General features: G+C 38.3%; 1 protein-coding gene across 17 annotated transcripts in view; it reads left to right on the top strand.

The window, feature by feature from the left end:
• The window catches only part of ABI3BP (ABI family member 3 binding protein), a 241,368-nt gene that overhangs the window by 174,392 nt on the left and 46,763 nt on the right, over nucleotides 1–20,213 (top strand). For 14 of the 17 annotated variants that reach the window (XM_019797315.2, XM_019797321.2, XM_034657432.1 and 11 more), the window contains 6 exons: nucleotides 4,818–4,877; nucleotides 5,455–5,502; nucleotides 6,324–6,404; nucleotides 8,732–8,809; nucleotides 13,311–13,376; nucleotides 15,308–15,382. In XM_019797315.2, coding sequence (XP_019652874.1) covers nucleotides 4,818–4,877; nucleotides 5,455–5,502; nucleotides 6,324–6,404; nucleotides 8,732–8,809; nucleotides 13,311–13,376; nucleotides 15,308–15,382 — 408 coding nt within the window. The remainder of the gene's footprint in view (nucleotides 1–4,817; nucleotides 4,878–5,454; nucleotides 5,503–6,323; nucleotides 6,405–8,731; nucleotides 8,810–13,310; nucleotides 13,377–15,307; nucleotides 15,383–20,213) is intronic. The other 3 variants (XM_034657442.1, XM_034657363.1, XM_011222136.3) reach the window with 1 other exon arrangement.

Here is a 20,213-nt window from a genome sequence, read left to right as displayed (position 1 = left end):
TCATGGGGCTTATTCCTTTGGCTCTCCAGTTGCACACGTTCAGTTAGAATTCCGTCTCTAAACCTGGTGCTGATCCCACCATTTATTCATCAGGCGCTCCCCTGTTGCTCCAGGGATCTGGTGCCTACGGGAATAATCTTCAGTTTTCTCACCAGTGTTCGAGCAGAGTAGGTTCTCTTGTGTTCAGTTTCCGGGTCATATCTAGGCACAGGTTTGCATCCTAATGAACCTAAGACCTGGTTTACCAGATCCTATAGGTTGTATCTCAGAAAGCAGAGGGGGATTTACACATATGTTTAAAATGCTCTGGTATCCTAGAGAAATAGACGCTCTGCAAAAGTCTAAAAATGTGTTGAAATCAAGACAGAGTTATGTTTTATCACAAGGTTTATCTCAAAATTTATTCTGAGAGATAACAAAAGTAACGAACTTGAATTTTTTGATCTATATCAAGTCAGTCAGTCTGAGACTGACCACACAGCTCTTCTGTTCCATAGATTCCTAGATATAGCACATATCTAATCCACTTAGGCTTTAAAAAAATATCTTCCAGCCACTCAGTTAAATTCTTTCTACCCTTTAATGAGGAATCTAGACAAATTGAGCCCTCATGCCATGTCCAGAACCAACACAGAACTGGCTTTTCTTCAGATCTGCCTCAGAGGAATGATTTCAGATTCAGAGCAAAGTACTTGCCCTGATACCTGGTTCAACAGAGCTGTGCTTTCTTTGTAGATGTATTTCTAAACAAAGATCCATCTTGGCTTTGTGGTGACTCTTCTAGCCTATAGGTATCTGGATAGACCTCAGTCATTGGAAGTGAACCAGAAAGAAAATCTAATTTTGGCAAGTTATGCAATCCTCGCAAATGTTCTGTGTGACTACTGTCCTTGGTAAATTCCAATTGGCAGGCACACGTAAGCATTTTTGCAGTTAGAAAATGAGGGAAGAACGCTGAAATGCCTTTGGAAATAGTATCACTAGGATGTAGGCAATGACTGTCGCTATGGAGAGGAGGATGACACTGTTGCTTCTAGCTTAGGCAAGTGGTAGATGATAATGCCACTAACTAAGGCAGGGAACACAGAGGGGAGCATAAGCACTTGTGTTTGTGCATGCTGGCTTTGGAGCGCCAGTAGGACTTCCAAGTGGGAATGTCTAACAGGTGGTCAAAATGTATTTCAGGATTTCTAAACCGAAAATATGGGATGTAGATTTGGGAGTCCCCTGTCTACATCTAGCAGGTTATTAAATCTTGTGTGTGAATGGCAACATCCAAAAGAAAGTATAGACTGAGAAAAATGAAAGGCTAGAGATCAAAGACTTAGGGGACACAGTTACATTTAGGAAATGGATAGGTGACGAGGAGCCAGCAGAAGTTGCTCCCAGAAATGTGGGAGATTACCAGGAAGGAGGGCCTCTGGAGGTAAGGCAGGGAAGTGTGGTCAACAATGACAGGTAGAGAGGGATCAGAGGAGCTGCTGAACTTGACAGTGAAGATCCAGAGACCCATATCCAAAACACGTGGGCCCATGCTTCAAAATCCAGCAGTTTTACAAATTTTAGAAAGGTAAAACAGAACATATACCAAATATATTAATATGTCTGCAGTAAGAAGTATAAATAGTTGTACCACACCAGATGAATAATATCTGTAATTAGCCTTAGGTCAGGTCCAGTCAGGTTTTGTTGCCTAATTAGTGAAGAAAAAACCAAGTATTCTGAGTATTTGGACTTGAGAGCTATGGGTAAAGCATTGCAGACCTACCGTTGCAGGAGGTCAGTGAAGAGGAAGCCAGACCACAGTGGATAAAGATACAATTGAGAGGGGTGCCTGGGTGGCACAGCGGTTAAGCGTCTGCCTTCAGCTCAGGGCATGATCCCGGCGTTATGGGATCAAGCCCCACATCAGGCTCCTTTGCTATGAGCCTGCTTCTTCCTCTCCCACTCCCCCTGCTTGTGTTCCCTCTCTCGCTGGCTGTCTCTATCTCTGTCGAATAAATAAATAAAATCTTTAAAAAAAAAAAGATACAATTGAGAGACCAGAAGCAAAGACAGATAAAGTTTTTTGATTATAGGAATGAGAGCAAGGGAAGGATGGTTTGAAAGCGAAGCCATATTGAGGAAATGATTATTATTTTTAGGATGTTGGAGCATTTGAACTGTATTATAGGTGAAGAGGGAGGAAATCATGGATAAATGGAAATATGGACTAATGGAGAAACATAAGATAATAGAAATAATGAAAGTAAAAGGCTATAGAAGAGAGAGTGGCCGAATGGCACAGGTAAAGCTTGGAAAGTGGCCTACAAACAGGTGGGAGACATGCTTCCTCCTAGACTGGACCTAAAGGTACAAGGTTAGAATAAAGGAAAAGAGAATTCAGAGATGGAAATGGTGTATAGTCCATGTGTATTATTTTTCCAAGAAAATCAGTCTCTTTGTATCTTATTGAGGGAGTAAACCTCATTGAAAACTTCATATTCCACCATCTTTATCAGAAAATAACAGATTGAGTTTTCTCATATACTCTAGCAAAACATTCATGTTCATTCATTTACATTTGTCCATTTTAGACATTTCCACTCATAATTGTCTTGGTTGAATTTTTCTTTGGATTGGTGCACTTTATTCAAAAAGACAGTAATATAATTGGTTAATATAAATCACAAGTTGGCTAATATTATAATACTGGTATTATATATTAACTACATATATTTATTATAAAAATATTCTTATAAGGAAATCAAAACTGCCTTCTCATATAAATTGTCATTATTAATACACGAAGTTTCTCCCCACATGGAAGATTTAGATTTTAGGAATCATGCTTTTGTTCAGTTTAATATGTGGAGGAATGCCACACAGGGAAAAAGAAAAAAAAAGTTTCATTTCTTGGAGCTGCCGTTGAGCAAGTAAGAGAATGATTCATATCCCTTTCCTGTGAATATTTCTATTTCTTTCCTTTCCACTGATTTCACCTGCTTTAGAAAGTCTGCAGTGACAGTTTATTAAATCATCGCTTCATGGTTAAAAAGTGCCAATTGCAGCAGCAGGAATCCGCATCACCCTGGCCTACATTCCACAGTAAACGAAAGCAGGCAGCAAGTAACGTATTTACAGTACGGTGGATTTATTGGTAGTACATTTTGTCTCCGCTCTCCTTAATCCCAGCTCCTGTCTGTGTAGTTGGGAACTGTAGCCTTTCAGGGTGTTTGGAAACTACAGGCCTCTTTGCATGGCTTGATCTCCACACAGCCAGATGAAAGTCTTTTGCCGTCCACATAAACATTTAGTTTGATTTACAACTGGAAATTTCTCATATTTTACCCTTTGAATCCCCAAAAACACTATGTAGCAAAGGGCAAATGTTCACTATCGTGATACATTTTCTCTAATTTTTGTGGACCACTGATCTTTTTTGAAGTTTTTTTTTTCTTAAAAAAAATTCAAATTTTCAAGTTCCTGTGGATGTTACCTTTTAGCTCATAAAAGTTCTAACTGAGCCAAGATACTACTCACTGTATGAGTTTCCACAACTACATTGGGACTTAGAAGCCTAGACTAAGAACACATGTGATATGCAAGTTCATTATGATCTCGAAAAGCAGTACAAAGAGAGTGTCAGTTCTATATAAACTATACACTAATAGGGGAAGTGGTGCTTGGTCACCTCATGGTGCAAAAGCTTTCCTTGTCTTTTTCTGAGGTAGAATTCTAGCCTGAATCCTAACTTTTTCCCCAGCATCATTTAAGGTGCAAGAAAATTACAATGTCTACCAAAGGGATTACCAGGTCTTCTTTGTGGTAGGAAAACCTTTCAGCAAGACAGTAGGACTGAGAAGGACCTTGCTCTTGGAAGGAGACTTTGTCACAGAAATCTGGTGCTAATAATAGGCCAATTACCTTGGTGTTTTCCTCAGTGAAAAATAAGGTGTCAGATTCACAGCCTACTGTTTTATTTTGCCAAAATAAACTCTAAAAATGTACTGGGTATCAGGGACTGACTATAAGTAGGTCTCTTTTAGCTGACATTTTTGTCCCTAGTTGTCATGCTCTCATCTGTCAGGAGGCCCTGAAACCTTATATACCGGAAGCCACATCACTAAGAATGACAAAATGGCAGCATTTTTCTAGCATTTATGAGTAATAAGCACTCATAAATTTTACATGGGGATAGCTTCTAATGATGGGTAGATTCCTCTTGCTCCATTTTCTCCCCAGAAGAACTATGAGTGCCTTTTAGACTAAAATTTTGTTCTCCTCTTAGATATTCAAGAATTTGACTTTCTTGTTGTCTCCCTCAATTTATAGGCCATTTATGCCTACATTGTCTGGGATAACGTATTTTCTGTTGCTCTCAATGGACTTTTAGCATGAATATCAAATGGCAGTTATAACCACCTCAGGCAAAAACTTTCTGGTTTTCCTTTTTTTTTTTTAAGATTTTATTTTTAGGTAATCTCTACACCCAGTATGTGGCTTGAACCTATAACCCTGAGATCAAGAGTTGCATGCTCTACTGACTTGAGTCACCTTCTTGTGTTTAATGACATTAGTTATTTCCTCCTTTTCCCCCCTCAAGGGAGGCTTCATAAAGAACTGTGACCAATTTTGTTTAACTGCCACCAGAGCCTTCCTTACACAGTGACTTTTTCCATTTTGAAGAAAGCAGTCATCTTCTTGGCTTTACTCTTAAGCCATTGTGAAAATACCTTTGCTTTATTCATGTTTTTCAGGATATCTTATCTGTGGGTTAGGTTTAACTCCAAATGTGGCATTTAGAGTACAGTGTTTTATAATCTTTTTTCTTTCAGTTCCAAGAGATGTGCTCCTTCCCCCTAAACCAGACCCTGAAATCTCTCAGAGTGAACCTGGTAAATAAATAATTTTATTTTCCCAGCTAGGAAGTGTGTTTTTCAAAAAATGTTCTTGAGATAAATACATTTTTTTAATCATTGTGATATAGAAGTTTGGAGAAAATATGGATATAGAATGTGTATTTCCGTTTTGTGAAGATTTAATCTTATAATCTGCTTGAATTTTTTTCTCTGGTTAGAATGAAGGAATAGTATATAATTAGTTTTCCCTGGAAGTGTGTCCATCGAAAAGGAGATCATGCTAAAATTATAAGACATGCTTATTAACTGAGCCAACCATTTTTACCTTTTTTCAAAATGTAAATAGAACTACATTCCAACTGTGGTTGTACTTTAAGTCAAAACTGTGCGTGCCTACTCAAAAATTTTCATCAAAGTCACAGTGAGTGAGATCTTTGGTTTTTGCTAAAGTTTCCTAAGTGGCATCTAATATGTAGAATTTTCTCATTTTTATTATGATTCTTCGAGAATGTTAAAATGTTCAAATAGAAGCATATAGAAACACAGAAATGATGTTTACTTCACCAGGTAGTAATTTTCATAAATATATGTCCTTGATTTGCTTTTGGCCTAGTTCTGCAACCTGTTACCTTTAGAATTGATCCACCAGAGACAACAATAGGTAATGGTTTTGTCCTCCCTACCAGCTGTAATTGTTTTATTGCTACAGTCCAATTTCAGGTCTTTCTCAATTTATCATATTGAAACATCATCTCTTCTCAATCCACCTCATCATCTCATTCTCATTACTCTTACTTTTTTCCAAAATAGAAAAGCAATGGCTTCACTGTTGTAAAGGCTTTGCTCTGAAGACCAACTTAAGACAACTCCTTACTGAGTTCATCTGCACCTCCCTCATTTATCTCCGTGTTCAGAATGATTCCACGTGCTCATGCCCATCTAGTTAACAGTCTGCATGTTTGGTGGTTCTCAGCTGTAGTGTTACAACACGCTAGCATGTGACAAGTTATGAAAGGTTCTGGCAAGTAATTATTATTGGTCAAGATACTGAACTTTGCCAATGGTTTATTTTTAAAAAATAAACTTGAGGAGACTCCAGATGACTACAATAATGAACATTTTCACTCACTTTCTAATCCTGTATGTTCTCTTGGATGGGAGAGAGAGAGAGACAGAGCAACAGCTGACAGACCAGAACTGTTTCCATCTTAACCAGAGATGGTCATGAAGTGTGTCAAGGCCTGAACGTAATTTCTTATCTGCCCTTGTGGGGGGAAAAACAAAAGACAGTTGAGAACCATTATTCTTCTATTCCACAGTCATTTTCCTAAGGGTTCTGTGGACATCTAACTTTCTTCTTCATGAACCACATAATGCTTTCCTTTTTTTGTTTCAAATGAAGGAATCTCATGTAATATTATTCTGGTCTGATGCCAGGTTTTGCATCTAAAGATTGACAAGGCTTGTACTTTTCTTTTGCAGCTCCTTTAGAGACACGAGGCAGCCCTTTAATACCCATGATTTCACCAAGTACTAGTGAAGAGGAGCTGCAAACCACTCTGGGTAAATTTTGTTTTCGTATTTCAGTCCAATGAGGACCTACCTTTCAGGGACTGCCCTTGAAGTTGCCATGTGTACATTGTGCTTATGGGATGTTTCCAAACAATAGAGGGTCTCTTTATACTGTTACAAAAAAAATTCATTCCTTGATTCTTTTACATTAACTATATATTTGTCCTTCTAACATTAATGCTGGTTTTCAATAGAAAATTAAAATATTTTAAAACATCTTGACAAAATTTTAACTGTTCTAAAAAGAGGAATGTTCCCAAAGTGTATCAGTGCTATACTTTTTGGTTGCATTTTTTTCCGTATTTGAAACTGCCCTTGGGAAGAAAAACTTCATCTCGAATTTATTGAGTATCTTATGGGTGCTAAGTGAAATGCGAAGCAATGGGAGTTCCAAAAAAGAAACTGTTTTAAGGGTGAGTCCTTACTCTGGAGAGCTCAGCATCTAATATGAAGAAACAGGGTTAGTGATACTAGTGCTTCCTCAGTGCCACCCAGTGCGCTATGTGTGATGTTTTCATTTAAACCACACAACAATTGCAAGGTAGGTTCTATTACCTGCCCCATTTGATAGATTATAAAATTGAGGCATAGAGAGATTTAAAAATCGGGCCAAGTCACACAACTAATGTCAAAGCTGGATTGGAACCCACGTACTCAGTCACCAGAGCTCCTGGGGCTCACCCCAGTGTTGCACAAATGAGTGGGATAGGGAAATGAGCAACATGCTAAACAAGCAAACTACTGGGTGCATCAGGGGAGGCTTCACGGAGGAGGTGACATTTCCCCTGGATTTTTGAATTGGAGTGAGAGTTGAAGTTAAAGATGTGAAAGGTTCTTTCAGGTTAAAGACAGATGGGAGAGAGGCAATCCAGAGAACAGTGGTCAGGCTAAGCTGCTGAGCATGTGACTCACCTGGAAAAACGAGGATGTTTAGATGCGTCAGGAAGGTTAGTGGGGATAAGTGGGCCATGCTTTCAAGGAGTTCAGTACCAACACCTTCACAGCATGGGAAACCCCAGTTTGACCCTCGGTTGAAAATGAATCAAAAAACAAGCGTTCCCGGCTTGTGTTTGTTGGTTCCTCTGCCATACATTTCACATGGCTGTGTGGCCTTATTTTCCTCCTTTCATCCCTTTTCAAATAAATCTTCCCTTTGTGTGTGTCTACTGAGATGCAGTTCCTGATAAGATTTCAAAATGAAATCCTTTTTAAAGGAAAAATTTAAAACTGAGCTAATACACCCTAATTTCCAAATATTCACTATTCTAGCCATGGCCCGCAGAGTGAACATCACCCATGACAGCAAAGTCAAAAGTACTTTTCAAGAGCCACTACTAGATATGCTAACTAACTAACTTGTACTCCCTATTTTTTTTTTTATTGTACCTTGGTCTATTGAAGCAAGAGCCATACCTGCCAATGGTCACAAGCATGTCTGTTATGAGCAGAGTCCAGATTATAAAGCAGGGCAGAAAAAAAAGATGACAGTGTATTCTACGCCCCAAGTGTTTTCTTGGATACAGGGTGTGGTAAAGTGGCACAGTAATTAGCTATATCTAGATGATGCTCTGATGACTTTGAGATGATATGGTAGTAGTAGTGCCACGCTTAGTTTTTTCATTTTGCCAGGAGAAATGTGTCTGTGTCAATTAACTTTAACTCTCACATGACATAAATAGAATATTTATTCTTTTTTTTTTTTTAAAGATTTTTTATTATTTATTTATTTATTTGACAGAGATAGAGACAGCCAGCGAGAGAGGGAACACAAGCAGGGGGAGTGGGAAAGGAAGAAGCAGGCTCATAGCAGAAGAGCCTGATGTGGGGCTCGATCCCACAACGCTGGGATCACGCCCTGAGCCGAAGGCAGACGCTTAACCGCTGTGCCACCCAGGCGCCCCTAGAATATTTATTCTTATACAGTGTAAATGTGCCTGATTTCATACGATGTATTTCTTCTCCAACTCAATTTGTGGAGTTTATGGAATAGAAAGGAGGCGGGAAGACAATAATATATAAAAACAGTTAAGAGGCATAATTTGAGAACAGCCATGTCCAGGATCATGAAACAGTTATCGTGAACTAAAAGCTTTTGGAAATCCTTAAAATAATCATTAAAATAATAGAGCAAGAAGGTAGCAAATATAATAAATGACTTATTAAAATGTACCTTTAACCTTGAAATTTTGTGATGACAAGGCATACTTATAAATGCAATTTCCCATGGGGCAGAAAAAAGTGTGGGTTGTTCTTTTTTTTTTAACATGTTCATGGTGATAATTACTGAAAGCCAGCCATCTCACTGTGTTTTTCCCCAGCAGAGACAGAGCACTCCACCCAAGGATTCTTCACAACTAAGATTCCACTAACAACTGAATTTGCAAAGACAACCCAGGGTAATGCTCTTTCCCCACTAACACGTGGTACCCATTTATTTTCATTTTTAATCAGGAAAGAAATTTTCTTTTCAGAATGTCAGTTTTCATCACAGTGAATTAGTTTTCTTCATTTTGTAGGTGCAGGACATTGGCCAAGTAGGAATATTTATATGTACATCACTTGAATGTAGGGAAGACAGTGTTTTTTGTTTTTTGGGTTTTTTAAAGATTTTATTTATTTATTTATTTATTTATTTATTTATTTATTTGACAGAGAGAGAGGAAGCGAGAGAGGGAACACCAGCAGGGGGAGTAGGAGAGGGAAAAGCAGGCTTCCCACTGAGAAGGGAGCCCCATGCTGGGATCGATCCCAGGACCCTGGGATCATGACCTGAGCTGAGACAGACGCTTAATGACTGAGCCACCCAGGTGCCCCAAGGGAAGACAGTTTTTTTAGTTAGAACTTTGCTTTTGAATGCAGGGTTGGCCATGTGATGCTGAGAACTAAGAATGAAAGCCTCCCCCCACCATGCTTTTTTAGTTTGTTTAACCTTCATTTGCCTCATTTTCCACATTTGATAAATAAGAATCTGTATTAGCTTTTTTCACTTCCCCATTCTCCTCCCTCTCCCCTCCTCCCTCTGTCCCATCTTCTCTACTCCATAGCACATTGATACTGTGGCCTGAGGAAGGAAACTAGTGAGGAGAAGAATCAATTTTTAAAGATGGCTTAATATTTAAGCACCGAGGGAGAGTTTGGGGGAGATTTCCTTTTATTTCTTCTTTCCTACTTCTTGGGAAATGAACTTGCCTACACAAAGCTCTGTCACATCTTCATGTTCTCAGAAGTCTATCCTTTTTGTATTTTTCTATACTACTTAGGTTATAACCAGTTGTGGATTTCTGGTATTTTTGTGGGGTTTTTTTTTCTTTCTGTTCTAAATGATTCCTTTTGTTCATCTCTACGTCTTTCATATGGTAGGAAGCCCAAAAAACAAAAGTAAACTTTTTTTAAGGAGTTGGAAGACACATTTATTTTACTTTTTGTCAGTTATAATTTGTGAAGAAAATTTGGTGTAAGAAACTTGAAATCATAAGAAAAATTATAAAAAATCTAATTTTAAAGTATTTTATAATAAGTAGATCAGTACTTATTCTAAATAAACATGACTAGAACACTATGGCATAGAATAGTTCTCGTAAATGTTCTCAATCTTATGATGTTTTAAATGTTTATTATTTACCTTATTACTTTTCTATTTATTCACTTTTTATTTATTTATAAATCCACACAGAAGGAACTAACATAATGACAGCCCTCCCTGGTCCTCACAACCAGCTTCAACCATTAACAACAGATGGTCAATCATGTTACATCCATAACACACCCTCATTTTTGTATGTTTATTTTTTTATGTTTTTGCTTAATAGAAGCAATTAATGTCTTACTTAATAGAAGATAGTTAGATTTTCATAATGAAATGCATTTTTTTGCAACGAAATATATAAACATTTATATTAAGCAGCATAAAAAAGACTATTCAGTTCAGGTTGTGTTGCCAGACGAAAAAAAGATTTAAGCTTTTAAAGCTTCATAAATTTCAGAATTGAGCATAAAATATTAGAGGCCTGTTTTTTCCTTGCTTCGCTTTTTCTTTAATGGGCATGTCAGTACTGTGTCACCATTACTTGTGCACGTGAATTTTTATCAAATTCTTTCTAGAACATGGTTCTACTAGATAGGAATTTCATGGTTGACGTGGAGTATATCCAGGATCTGATATCATTATATGAAATGGCTTAACATATTTTTACAATGTACTCTATGTTCTGACGATCGTTAGCTTGAGCCTAAACTGTGCTGCCCTAGGATTCATATTTTTTTAGGTTTGGACCAAGGATCTTTAGAGTGAGCTCACCAGGATTCACTGGTATGAGGCAACAAAGAACACCCTAGGAAAGAACTCATCTTAAGGTTGGGAGTGGCATTCACCATCTGGTCCAGCCCAATAGCCCTGCATTACCAACAGGGTCTACTTTCGCAAAGGCACACTATGCGTCACTAGGACCACCCTCACAAAACCCTCATGAATGTGTGCCTGAGCTCCGTGGAAGAGGACGTCTGTCAGCTGTTTTGTTATGTTGTGTTTTTAACATCAGGCATTAGAGGCATAAGACAGCACACAGCAATTTAGAGAGGTGCTAGGGGGGTGAAATGATTCCTCTTGGTCTTTGGACTCTCCCCATGCATGGCCCATGACCGGTGTAGCTTTTTGATCTCTAAACCCTCCACGATGGGACCCAAGTGCTCCAAAGAAACTGTGCCTAAAACCTACAGCATAGAGCCTGCTAGTAGAATTTCCAACCCCTTTTCTCTGTGACACCCTTACTCCTTTGTCTACTGAGACAATTCCCTGCGGCACGCCATAACCAAAACCCTGAAATATTCAAGCTCTTCTTTGTCTTTCTCAAACTGTTACAGAAATCCACTTGACTAGAGATGCTTTGGGGACACTGTTTTTTTTAATTTATTTACACTCCCTTATCCCTGCCCCATCCAGGGAAATTTACATTTTCCTTACCCTCTCCTTGTGCCGGGCAGAACATGAGACCTTCAGGGTGTTTCTCATATAATCCTGTTTGTTTCATTTTGATGTTATCTTCAGACAGCATTTTTTTCGTGCTCTTCTTAAATAGATTTTTATAAAACTAGGTACAAAAGCATCTTTTAAAATTTTTAGTCGTTAAAAACTATGTGGACATATGTTCACAGAGCTCCTTTTCTTTTTTTTTCTTTCAGTTTAAAATTAAAGCCCTAGAGCAGTTTTCTCAAGGCTGTGTGTTATTCAGTGATGAACTATATGAGTAACTTACAGGCTAAACTTAAGTTATACTCTAGCGCTTGTATGAAAACTTCTGTCTAGATTTAAGTAAAGGTTGTGGGGAAAAAATAAAGCAAAAATTCTGATCCTGTGGCTTTGAAATACTGAGTGTAGTCCTGATTATTTCTGTGCTCTGTTTTATATCTTTTTCCTGTCTAAAGTTTTAAAATTCATATTTGTCCTAGAAGGATACTAATAGGAACCATGATCCTTGTATTTCTTTAAGCTAAAACAATCTAACATTGAAGAAATTAAGATGAAAAACTGAAATAGATTCAATTCACAGGGGATCCTACCACTATCAGAGAGAATTTTGAAGAAAAATATTTGCAAATCATCATTACACCATTTGAGGGTATAATGAGAATTAATTTTTTATAACATCAGTGCCTCTGTTCACTCTCTAGCTGCTATACTTTGAAAGGCCCACACTAACCCTACAGAGAATTTCAGTATGTGCCTGCTGTTTTTGGCCTGAAGTATGGCAAAATTCTGCTCATCAGTTTTCACACTGGAAGCTTATAAATGAGCTACATTATAATCTGTTTCGCAGGTGTATTTTTTTTTAATTTGGTAGGCAAGGCTTTGCTGATTTATGATTATATAAATACCCACTCAAGATGTGAACAAAATCATCAAAACGATGTAATCTACTTACATGGTTTGCAAGAAAAATTTTTTCCAGTCTTAGCTAAAGCATTACCAGGCGAGTTGGTGTTAAGGAGGCAGTGTGGTATGTTGAAGGGGGGAGAGGAGGGTAGGGAAAGATGGAGGAATTCCAGGATGAAATCACACTTTAAAACCTTAGGAAGCAAAAGTATTTCAGCTTAGTTTCTCATGAATTTGCCTGCTTACAGTGGTCGCTCATTTTTAAAATTTATTTAGCAAGTCTTCATTAGGAGTCCTCACCGTGCCAGGCCCTAAGTAACAGGAGCGGGAAATGACAAGGTGGTATGTTGCTCCTAGGGCTTGTCCCAGTTCTTGCTCCTTGCTCGCCCTCTGTTGATAGGCAGGGCAATAGAGGTCATTGTTCTCCTTTCCTAAAGCTTTAATGGACAGGACTAAGTGAGTATTAATTTCAGCGTTCATGAGCTAGGACAGTTTGATAGAGACCACATGTTCCTCCTCTTTAAACCTACCTAAAAATATATACTTTCTTTTTTATCTTTGAGATTACCTGTCTTCTTTGACAAAATAATGTTCCACTATGACTTCCTAATTGAGAGAAGTGGATGGGTGTGTGGGTGGGTGGATGAATGGACGGACGGACAGACAGAAGGATGGATGGATGGATGGATGGATGGATGGATGGATGGATGGATGGCTAGTTGGCTTATGTGTTTACCATGTTAAACAACCATTGGGTAAAATAAATGCCCTTGAGAAACATGGACTAAATGAAAACTAATCCTTAACACACATTACAAATAACTTACCTCTGTGTGCCTTTATTTCCAGTCATGAATATGTTTACTTGTTTTATTTTCCTTTAGCAGCAACGCTGTAATGCATAATTGCAGGTTTCAGAACATCCTTTCTACTTCCGTGCAAAGTTATGAGTTGCTGGTCCCTAGGATGCTAAATCCCCATTTCATGGAATGTTGGTTATTAAATACAAAGCCTTTCCTCTGTTTCAGCACCACAAAGATTGTATACCACTCCTGTGAGGCCCAGAGTACCGGACAAAACACACATCAGACCCGGTAAGTCATTTCTCTTTCCGGTGAACTAAATAATCAGCACACTGAGAGGGGCGCCTGGGTGGCTCAGAAGTTAAACATCTGTCTTCGGCTCAGGTCGTGATCCCAGGGTCCTGGGATCGAGCCTCTCATCAGGCTCCCTGCTCAACGAGAAGCCTGCTTGTCTGTCTCCCCCTCCCCCTACTGGTGTTCCCTCTCTCGCTGTGTCTCTCTCTGTCCAATAAATAAATAAAATCTTTAAAAAAAATAATCAGCACGCCTGAGAAGGCATAAAATGTATTGAAACAGCAACAGACACCAAGGGAGGGATATATATCTCTAAATGGCAATAAAGGATGTGCAGAAATTCAGATCCTTGTGGGTAAGTGGAGAGGTAATGATGAATCTATGGTAATAATAAGACGTGACTAAGGTTTTTAAGGATGATCAGATATAAAGACTCCCATGGAACTTTATCGATAGGGAAGTATTTTTAGAATAGCATTTGTGTGTAAATGTCACACATACTCCTTAAGTTTTCCATGGCGATTATGGGAATAGCATTAGAGTTAGCTATTCAGATACCACTAGCTCTCAAATGTTGTTTAAGAAGAGATGGTCTCTTCTAGTATAAAAGACCTTTGTTCTGAGAGAACATTTTTCTTTGATTCCTTCAGATGATAAAACACACACACATGCATTTTATAGGTCATATACAGTAAAAATGATAAGCATTGGAAAGACTTTACATTTATTGCATTCTCCAGAAGTTCTAGGCCCTCCCTCCCTGGAGCTTGTTAAGGAAAAGCTGACTTGGACAGGTGGGTTTGCTTCATGCACATTGTCCTGTGCCAGAGCACCAGCTGGACCAAAAACCCTGACATTTTCTGCCCTTTTGTTGCTGCAATGCTAAGTCTTCTTAAAGTTCTAAATAATAAAGCTGGCTTATAAATTAATGTTCTTTGTGTACATCTCTCCAGGCATATGGGAAAAAGAAATAATTATTTTTTTCTTTTGGTTTATAGAGATTTCATGTGTGTGGTTTTTTGGGGTTTTTTGGCAGTAATTTTCCAATACCTAAAGGTAATTAGGCGCAGACATCTTTTATAAACAAATATATCTCTGTGTGCCCTCTGTACCATAATAGCTGTTAAGAGCTTAATGTGAGGCTAGTTATATTAAAGGTTTCTACAAAATAATGAAACCGTAACAACAATGGCTGACATTGAGGGCTTGCCGTGTGTCTTGTGAGGTACAGTTGAGGAAGCCAAGGCATTTGAGAAGAGGTAGGAAATATATTAGAAGGCATGCAGTCTGGCTCCAGAGCTTGCTCTCTCAACCACGATATAATTTGTGCTTTTCCTTGAAGAGTCTTCCAGAGGATAAGACAGGTGACCTCTTAAAGTGTTGGTAATGCTCTGGCTCTCCACAGAGCAGGAGAGAAATGAAAATGATTTCATCATACTCTATGTTCATCAATGGACTTGTACCAGGTTAAAAGGAAACACCTGTACCTAGAGAACCCCTGCAAAAGACCCACCAACTTATGAGTTATGAATTAAGGCCTTGGCACATAAAGATGCTTCAAGTTTTGGTTTTTCATTGGGTGTATATATAGTCCTGATCTCTCTTCAGTTCTGTTTTGGAATGTATCTAGCGCTTAGAAATTAAGTGAGGGATTTCCCATTTAGACATATAAATTCCCTTGCCAGTTAATTCTTCAAGCCAGTGATCACCTCAGAGTAAAAAATCTGGTCTCTCTTCCCAAGTTCAAGTCTATGATTTTTGTAAATCAGAATTGTGGTTTCCATATTCTAAACCATAGTTTTTGGGAAGCGATCATTTTTCTGTTGTCTAGTTAAATAACTTCCAATTCTCTGGGAACATTTGTTTGCCTTGGCTGCAAGGTTTTAACAAGAATATTTCTAACCTATTTGTTTTCCACTTTATTGTAGTTCTGAATAAAACAACTACAAGACCTAGTAGACTCAAACCCAGTAGGACGCCCAAAGGGAATGGAATGGGAACAGGTAATGATCACAAATTCTAAACTATAAATGTTTTCATTCAAAATTTATACTTATGTTGAATTCACACTTCAATTTCTTTTTTATCAGTTTTGGAAGTTCTTGATATAACTGGAATTGGAAGTTGTAACTCATTCCAAAATCAAAATTTGTAGTGTCTCTGAAAACAGAATTTTTCTTTTCTAAACTCAGTCCACTAAATTAGCTCCCATACACAGTCTTGATTCTTGAAAATATCCTGATTAAATATATATAATATGCATTATTGAATGAAAATATCAAAATAATTTCAGAAACACTTTCTATACATAGGCTCAGTCTTTAAGACTATGATCACTTTGTTTTTAAGTTGGTAATTTCACGAGTACCATTACGATTTTTTTTATAAGACCCTTATTTGTTGGCAGTGTGGAACATGATATTCTAGCAAGAGCAGCGAGGAGTTGATCATACTGGCTATAGGCATGGTAACATTTCCAAATCATTCAGTTTAACTCAAGAATTAAATGGCATTGCCCTAATCCAGCCAAATCTGTGGGATTAGGAGTCATACAGGTAACTAAGACAATCATCTGATAAAAGTTCAAACACCTAACTCACTAAGTGGATAAATGGTAGTTCTTAGATGTCCTAAAATGGGATTGCATCCTTCCCTTTCCTTTCCTTTCCTTTCCTTTCCTTTCCTTCCCTTTCCTTTCCTTTCCTTTCCTTTCCTTTCCTTTCCTTTCCTTTTTCCTTTCCTTTTTCCTTTCCTTTTTCCTTTCCTTTTTCCTTTCCTTTTTCCTTTCCTTTCCTTTCCCTTCCTTTCCTTTCCTTTCCCTTCATTTTTTAAAATTTATTTATTTATTTATTTATTTGAGGGAGAGAAGAGGGGAGGGACAGAAGGAGAGAGAGAATCATAAGCAGGCTCCATGCCCACTGTGGAGTCCCACGTGGGTCTCGATCTTACAACCCTGAGATCATGACTTGAGCCAAAATCAAGAGTTTGACACTTAACCAACTGAGACACCCAGGTACCCTGAAATATTTTTTTAAATAGTACAATTCATGTGCTTGCTTATGAAAAAAGTATGGGAATTAGAATTTCTTTAATGCATATGTTTTTAATCCATGATGGTTCCCTAATGAGAGTAAGGTATGAATAATACCTGAAGATATTTGGTCTGAAAATCATTTAGATTTGTTTTAAAATGTTTTTCTACTAGGTTATTACAGTGTGTGAAGTTCTAGGAATCCACTTTCCTTCAAACCAATTAATGAGGCAATTACTATAAATCCCTGACTTATGAAAAGCAAGAAGGCATTCCAATATCTGTTTGTGCTCAGCTGTTCTTTTTATTATTCCCAACTGTGGGATTAGGCAATGCATAGTTTCTCAGATTGACATAAACAATCTGGCTCTAAACAGAACCACCTTGTTAATAGTCAAAGCATTTCCCTGGAGTTTGTCTGAGTAAAAATAGAAGAAAGCATTTGTGTCAACAAAGTAAATGAAAGAACAGGTAGCTATGATCAAACTTGAAAGTCATTAACATTCGGTGTAACCAAGTACTGATTCTCACTAGGAACATGCTAATTGTATTCCAGAAGAAAAACAGCATTATTATAAGTTTATCTGCAATATAAACACATTTTTTTCCAGAGTCCCTTATAACACAAACTGACGTCTATGACCCTTTAGTGTAGATGAAATCAACTTTGTAGTATTAACTCATCTATCTAAACTGTTGATGGACATCCTCTTAACAGAGTTTCCTCATTTTATTTAGTTGGTTGCTAGTAGAAATGGGCTGGTGAGCACAGGTAGACAAAGCTGAGCTCAGTTTCTTCTTCCCTTTTTCTACTTCTATCCCCAACCAAAGGCATTGCACATGTTCTGTTGTCCGTTGGAATTTCCCTTCGGGAAATCCTGCCCATCTGTGGGGAATGAAGTCAGCAGACAGCATCCTCTTTCAGCTCCTTCAGAATCAGCCTCAGCTGAGTGAGCTTTGGTTGGAGATCAGGGTGATACATCTCCAGGTCTACTACAATATCACTTAACAGTCAAATGATAGTTGCCTCAGGAATGCAAGATTGGTTCAACATTCAAACAAATTTGTAATTCACCACATTAACAGAGAAAAGGATAAAAATCATACCATCACCTCAATAAATACAAAAAACAAACATTTGACAAATTCAAATCCATTCATGATGGAAATTCTCAGAGAACTAGGAATAGAAGGAACTTTCCTCACCTGATAAAGGACATCTGTGAAAAACCTGCAACTAACATCATACTTAACCATGACAGTCTGAATGTTTTTCTTCTTATAGCACAGGATTCCTACTTTTACCACTTAGCTGAAAAGAGGAGTGGAGTATTCAGCCAATGCAATAAAGCAAAAAAGGAAGTAAATGGTATAAAAATTGGAAATCATAGATGACATGTAGGATATAATGACTGGAAAATTTAATAGCTCTCAGACTATTTGCTTATTGAATAAGGTTTTTAAAAATTCATGAGAAAAAGGATGTCTTAAAAATCTATTCTCTCCAGATTACTGACTTACATGAGTCCACCTTACTTTGATTCTGCATTGTTTTGTTCTGGCTTATTTCCAGAAATGCAGATATTTCCATTGTTTATTTTCTCCTCTCACCCAGTCCCACTATCTCATCCACACTCACTTCTAGCTTCTATCGAGTCTTAATGAGACTTAATTTCTATGTCAACTGATTCCTAATCAACTTTGACATCTTGCCCAGAATATTTCTCTTTATTATTCATCCATCTCACATACATTTTCTTATAGTTCTTCTTGCTGAAATTTTCAGCCCAGATATTTTACATTAAAAAGAAAAATCAGTTGATACAGGAAGTGTTTAGGATTTATAGGACATACTCTTCATGGTTTTCAGCCACTTGAGATAGTGCCCTGGGAAGACTCAAAAAGAGATTCTGAGGCCTCAAAACTATGTACCTTTGATTATTTAGGCTTCTATAAAAATCTTGCAATGATTCCATAAACTCTGGGACTCTTTAAACCATCTTGAGCTCGGTTTCTTATTTCATAACATCATTACAGACATTTACCCAGCTTTATATGCATTTCTTAGCTATATTTATAAATATGCCTCCACCTCAAAGTCTGAAAGTAGCCTACAAAGGTTGAGGTTATACGTAGGTCATTTTTCCAGCACCTTGCTTTTAGAGGTTTTCCAGAGATGTGTTTCAGCTTCACTGGTGTGTTCTAAAAATTAGAGCCAACTTCAGGTCTATACTGCAGAGATGCAACAAGCATGCACTGGACCAGGAGATCACATAGACCATAGTCCCACAGGCCAAATCTGGCTCACTGCCTATTTTCATGAGTAAAGTTTTGTTGAAACATAGCCTGCTTTCATAATAGAAGGGTAGAGTGGAATAGTTGTGATGGAGACAGTATGGTCCACAAAGCTGAAAATGTTTACTGTCTGTCCAGCACAGAGTGGGCTAACTTCTTTTATCAAGGGTCAGTCTCCCAACTTTCTCCCTGTAGAAGGAAGTTGCTGAGCTGTACAGGGACTCCTTCATCCAACCAACATTTATTGAAGGCCCATTATGTTTCAGGCAAAATGTAGTCTGGAAACCAACTTGACACATGTGGTTTAGCAGATATGTTAAATACTTGAATCTGAGACTCCTCTCTCTGCCTCCTAATGAGGAATCCACACTTGACTGCCCCCACAGAGTGTGCTTGACAACCAGAAACCTCCAGATTCCTCCAAGATGAGGAATGTGTTTTTCTGGGCTGTGGCTAAACCCTCCAGTCTCCTGGCTCATCACTCCTGGCTTTTTAGCAAGGTGCTAAGATTTGGAGACAAAGGCACAGAGACCGATCATGCATAAATACCACCCCTTTTTGGTCACTGAGAATAGTGTCTGATAAATTTGGAAATGGATTTTCAGTTTACTGTGTTTGTTTGCAACATTTTTGTTACCGTGGTTAAAAATACTCAAATGATTACTTCATTTTTGACAATTGCTGGTAAGGGGTAAATTATGTAAATCCAGAGATTTTTGGAGAACTCCCATATGGCAGTTGGGGGCTCATGCTAAAACTCCACTTGGTGCTTCCAGAGCCAACTCTGCCCTTTCGAAAATATGTTGATTAATCCTGCCTGAGGGAAAAAGAATTCAGGTCACAGTCTGGGCCAGACTGGCTGATTAAGTGCCAATTCCTGAGAATTCTTTCTCCATAGTATCTCTCTTCCTGGCTTCTTCCTTTGCCTTCCCGTTCGTTGCCTCTCTGCTACCTCTGGCCTTCACTTGCTCTCTGATTCAGAGCAAAAGAAGTTCACTGGTGTCTGGGCTCTGGTCCTCACGTTGCTTCCTGGCTGACATGCAAACCACAGCAAGGTGTAGGCATGGCCAGAACCGGAGTTCTTCCCCCTGTCCCCAGTTCAGTGCCCTTTCCCTGAGCCCCATGGCTGCCTTTGGCAGGGCTCTTACCAACATTTTTCTACCCTGCCAACTTTATCTGTTTCTGAAGGCTGAAGACAGTCCAGGTTCGCCGCTGATTGATTTGGGTACTTACCTTGAAGGATCATAAGAGTAAGATGCTTCTGTCTCTACCTACACAGAAAGTGACACAAGAGCTGGTTTCCATTGATTTTTTTCTTAATTAGAAATGAAGCCAGGGAAATTGTATCTTTGGTCTTACTCATAAAGTCGTCTTGCAGAATTTTGGATTCTCTCCTGTATCTCCAATTCACTAGCCCCTGTGGCTGGAGAATTTGTCCACTGTCAGGATCTGAATCCTCTGAGTCCCACACACTAGTGGCATGGTTAGATGACCTTTGCTTGCCAGTC

The sequence above is a fragment of the Ailuropoda melanoleuca genome, chromosome 1 (genome assembly GCF_002007445.2).
Source record: "Ailuropoda melanoleuca isolate Jingjing chromosome 1, ASM200744v2, whole genome shotgun sequence".
NCBI lineage: Eukaryota > Metazoa > Chordata > Mammalia > Carnivora > Ursidae > Ailuropoda > Ailuropoda melanoleuca.
This window is presented reverse-complemented; position numbering and strand designations above follow the sequence as displayed.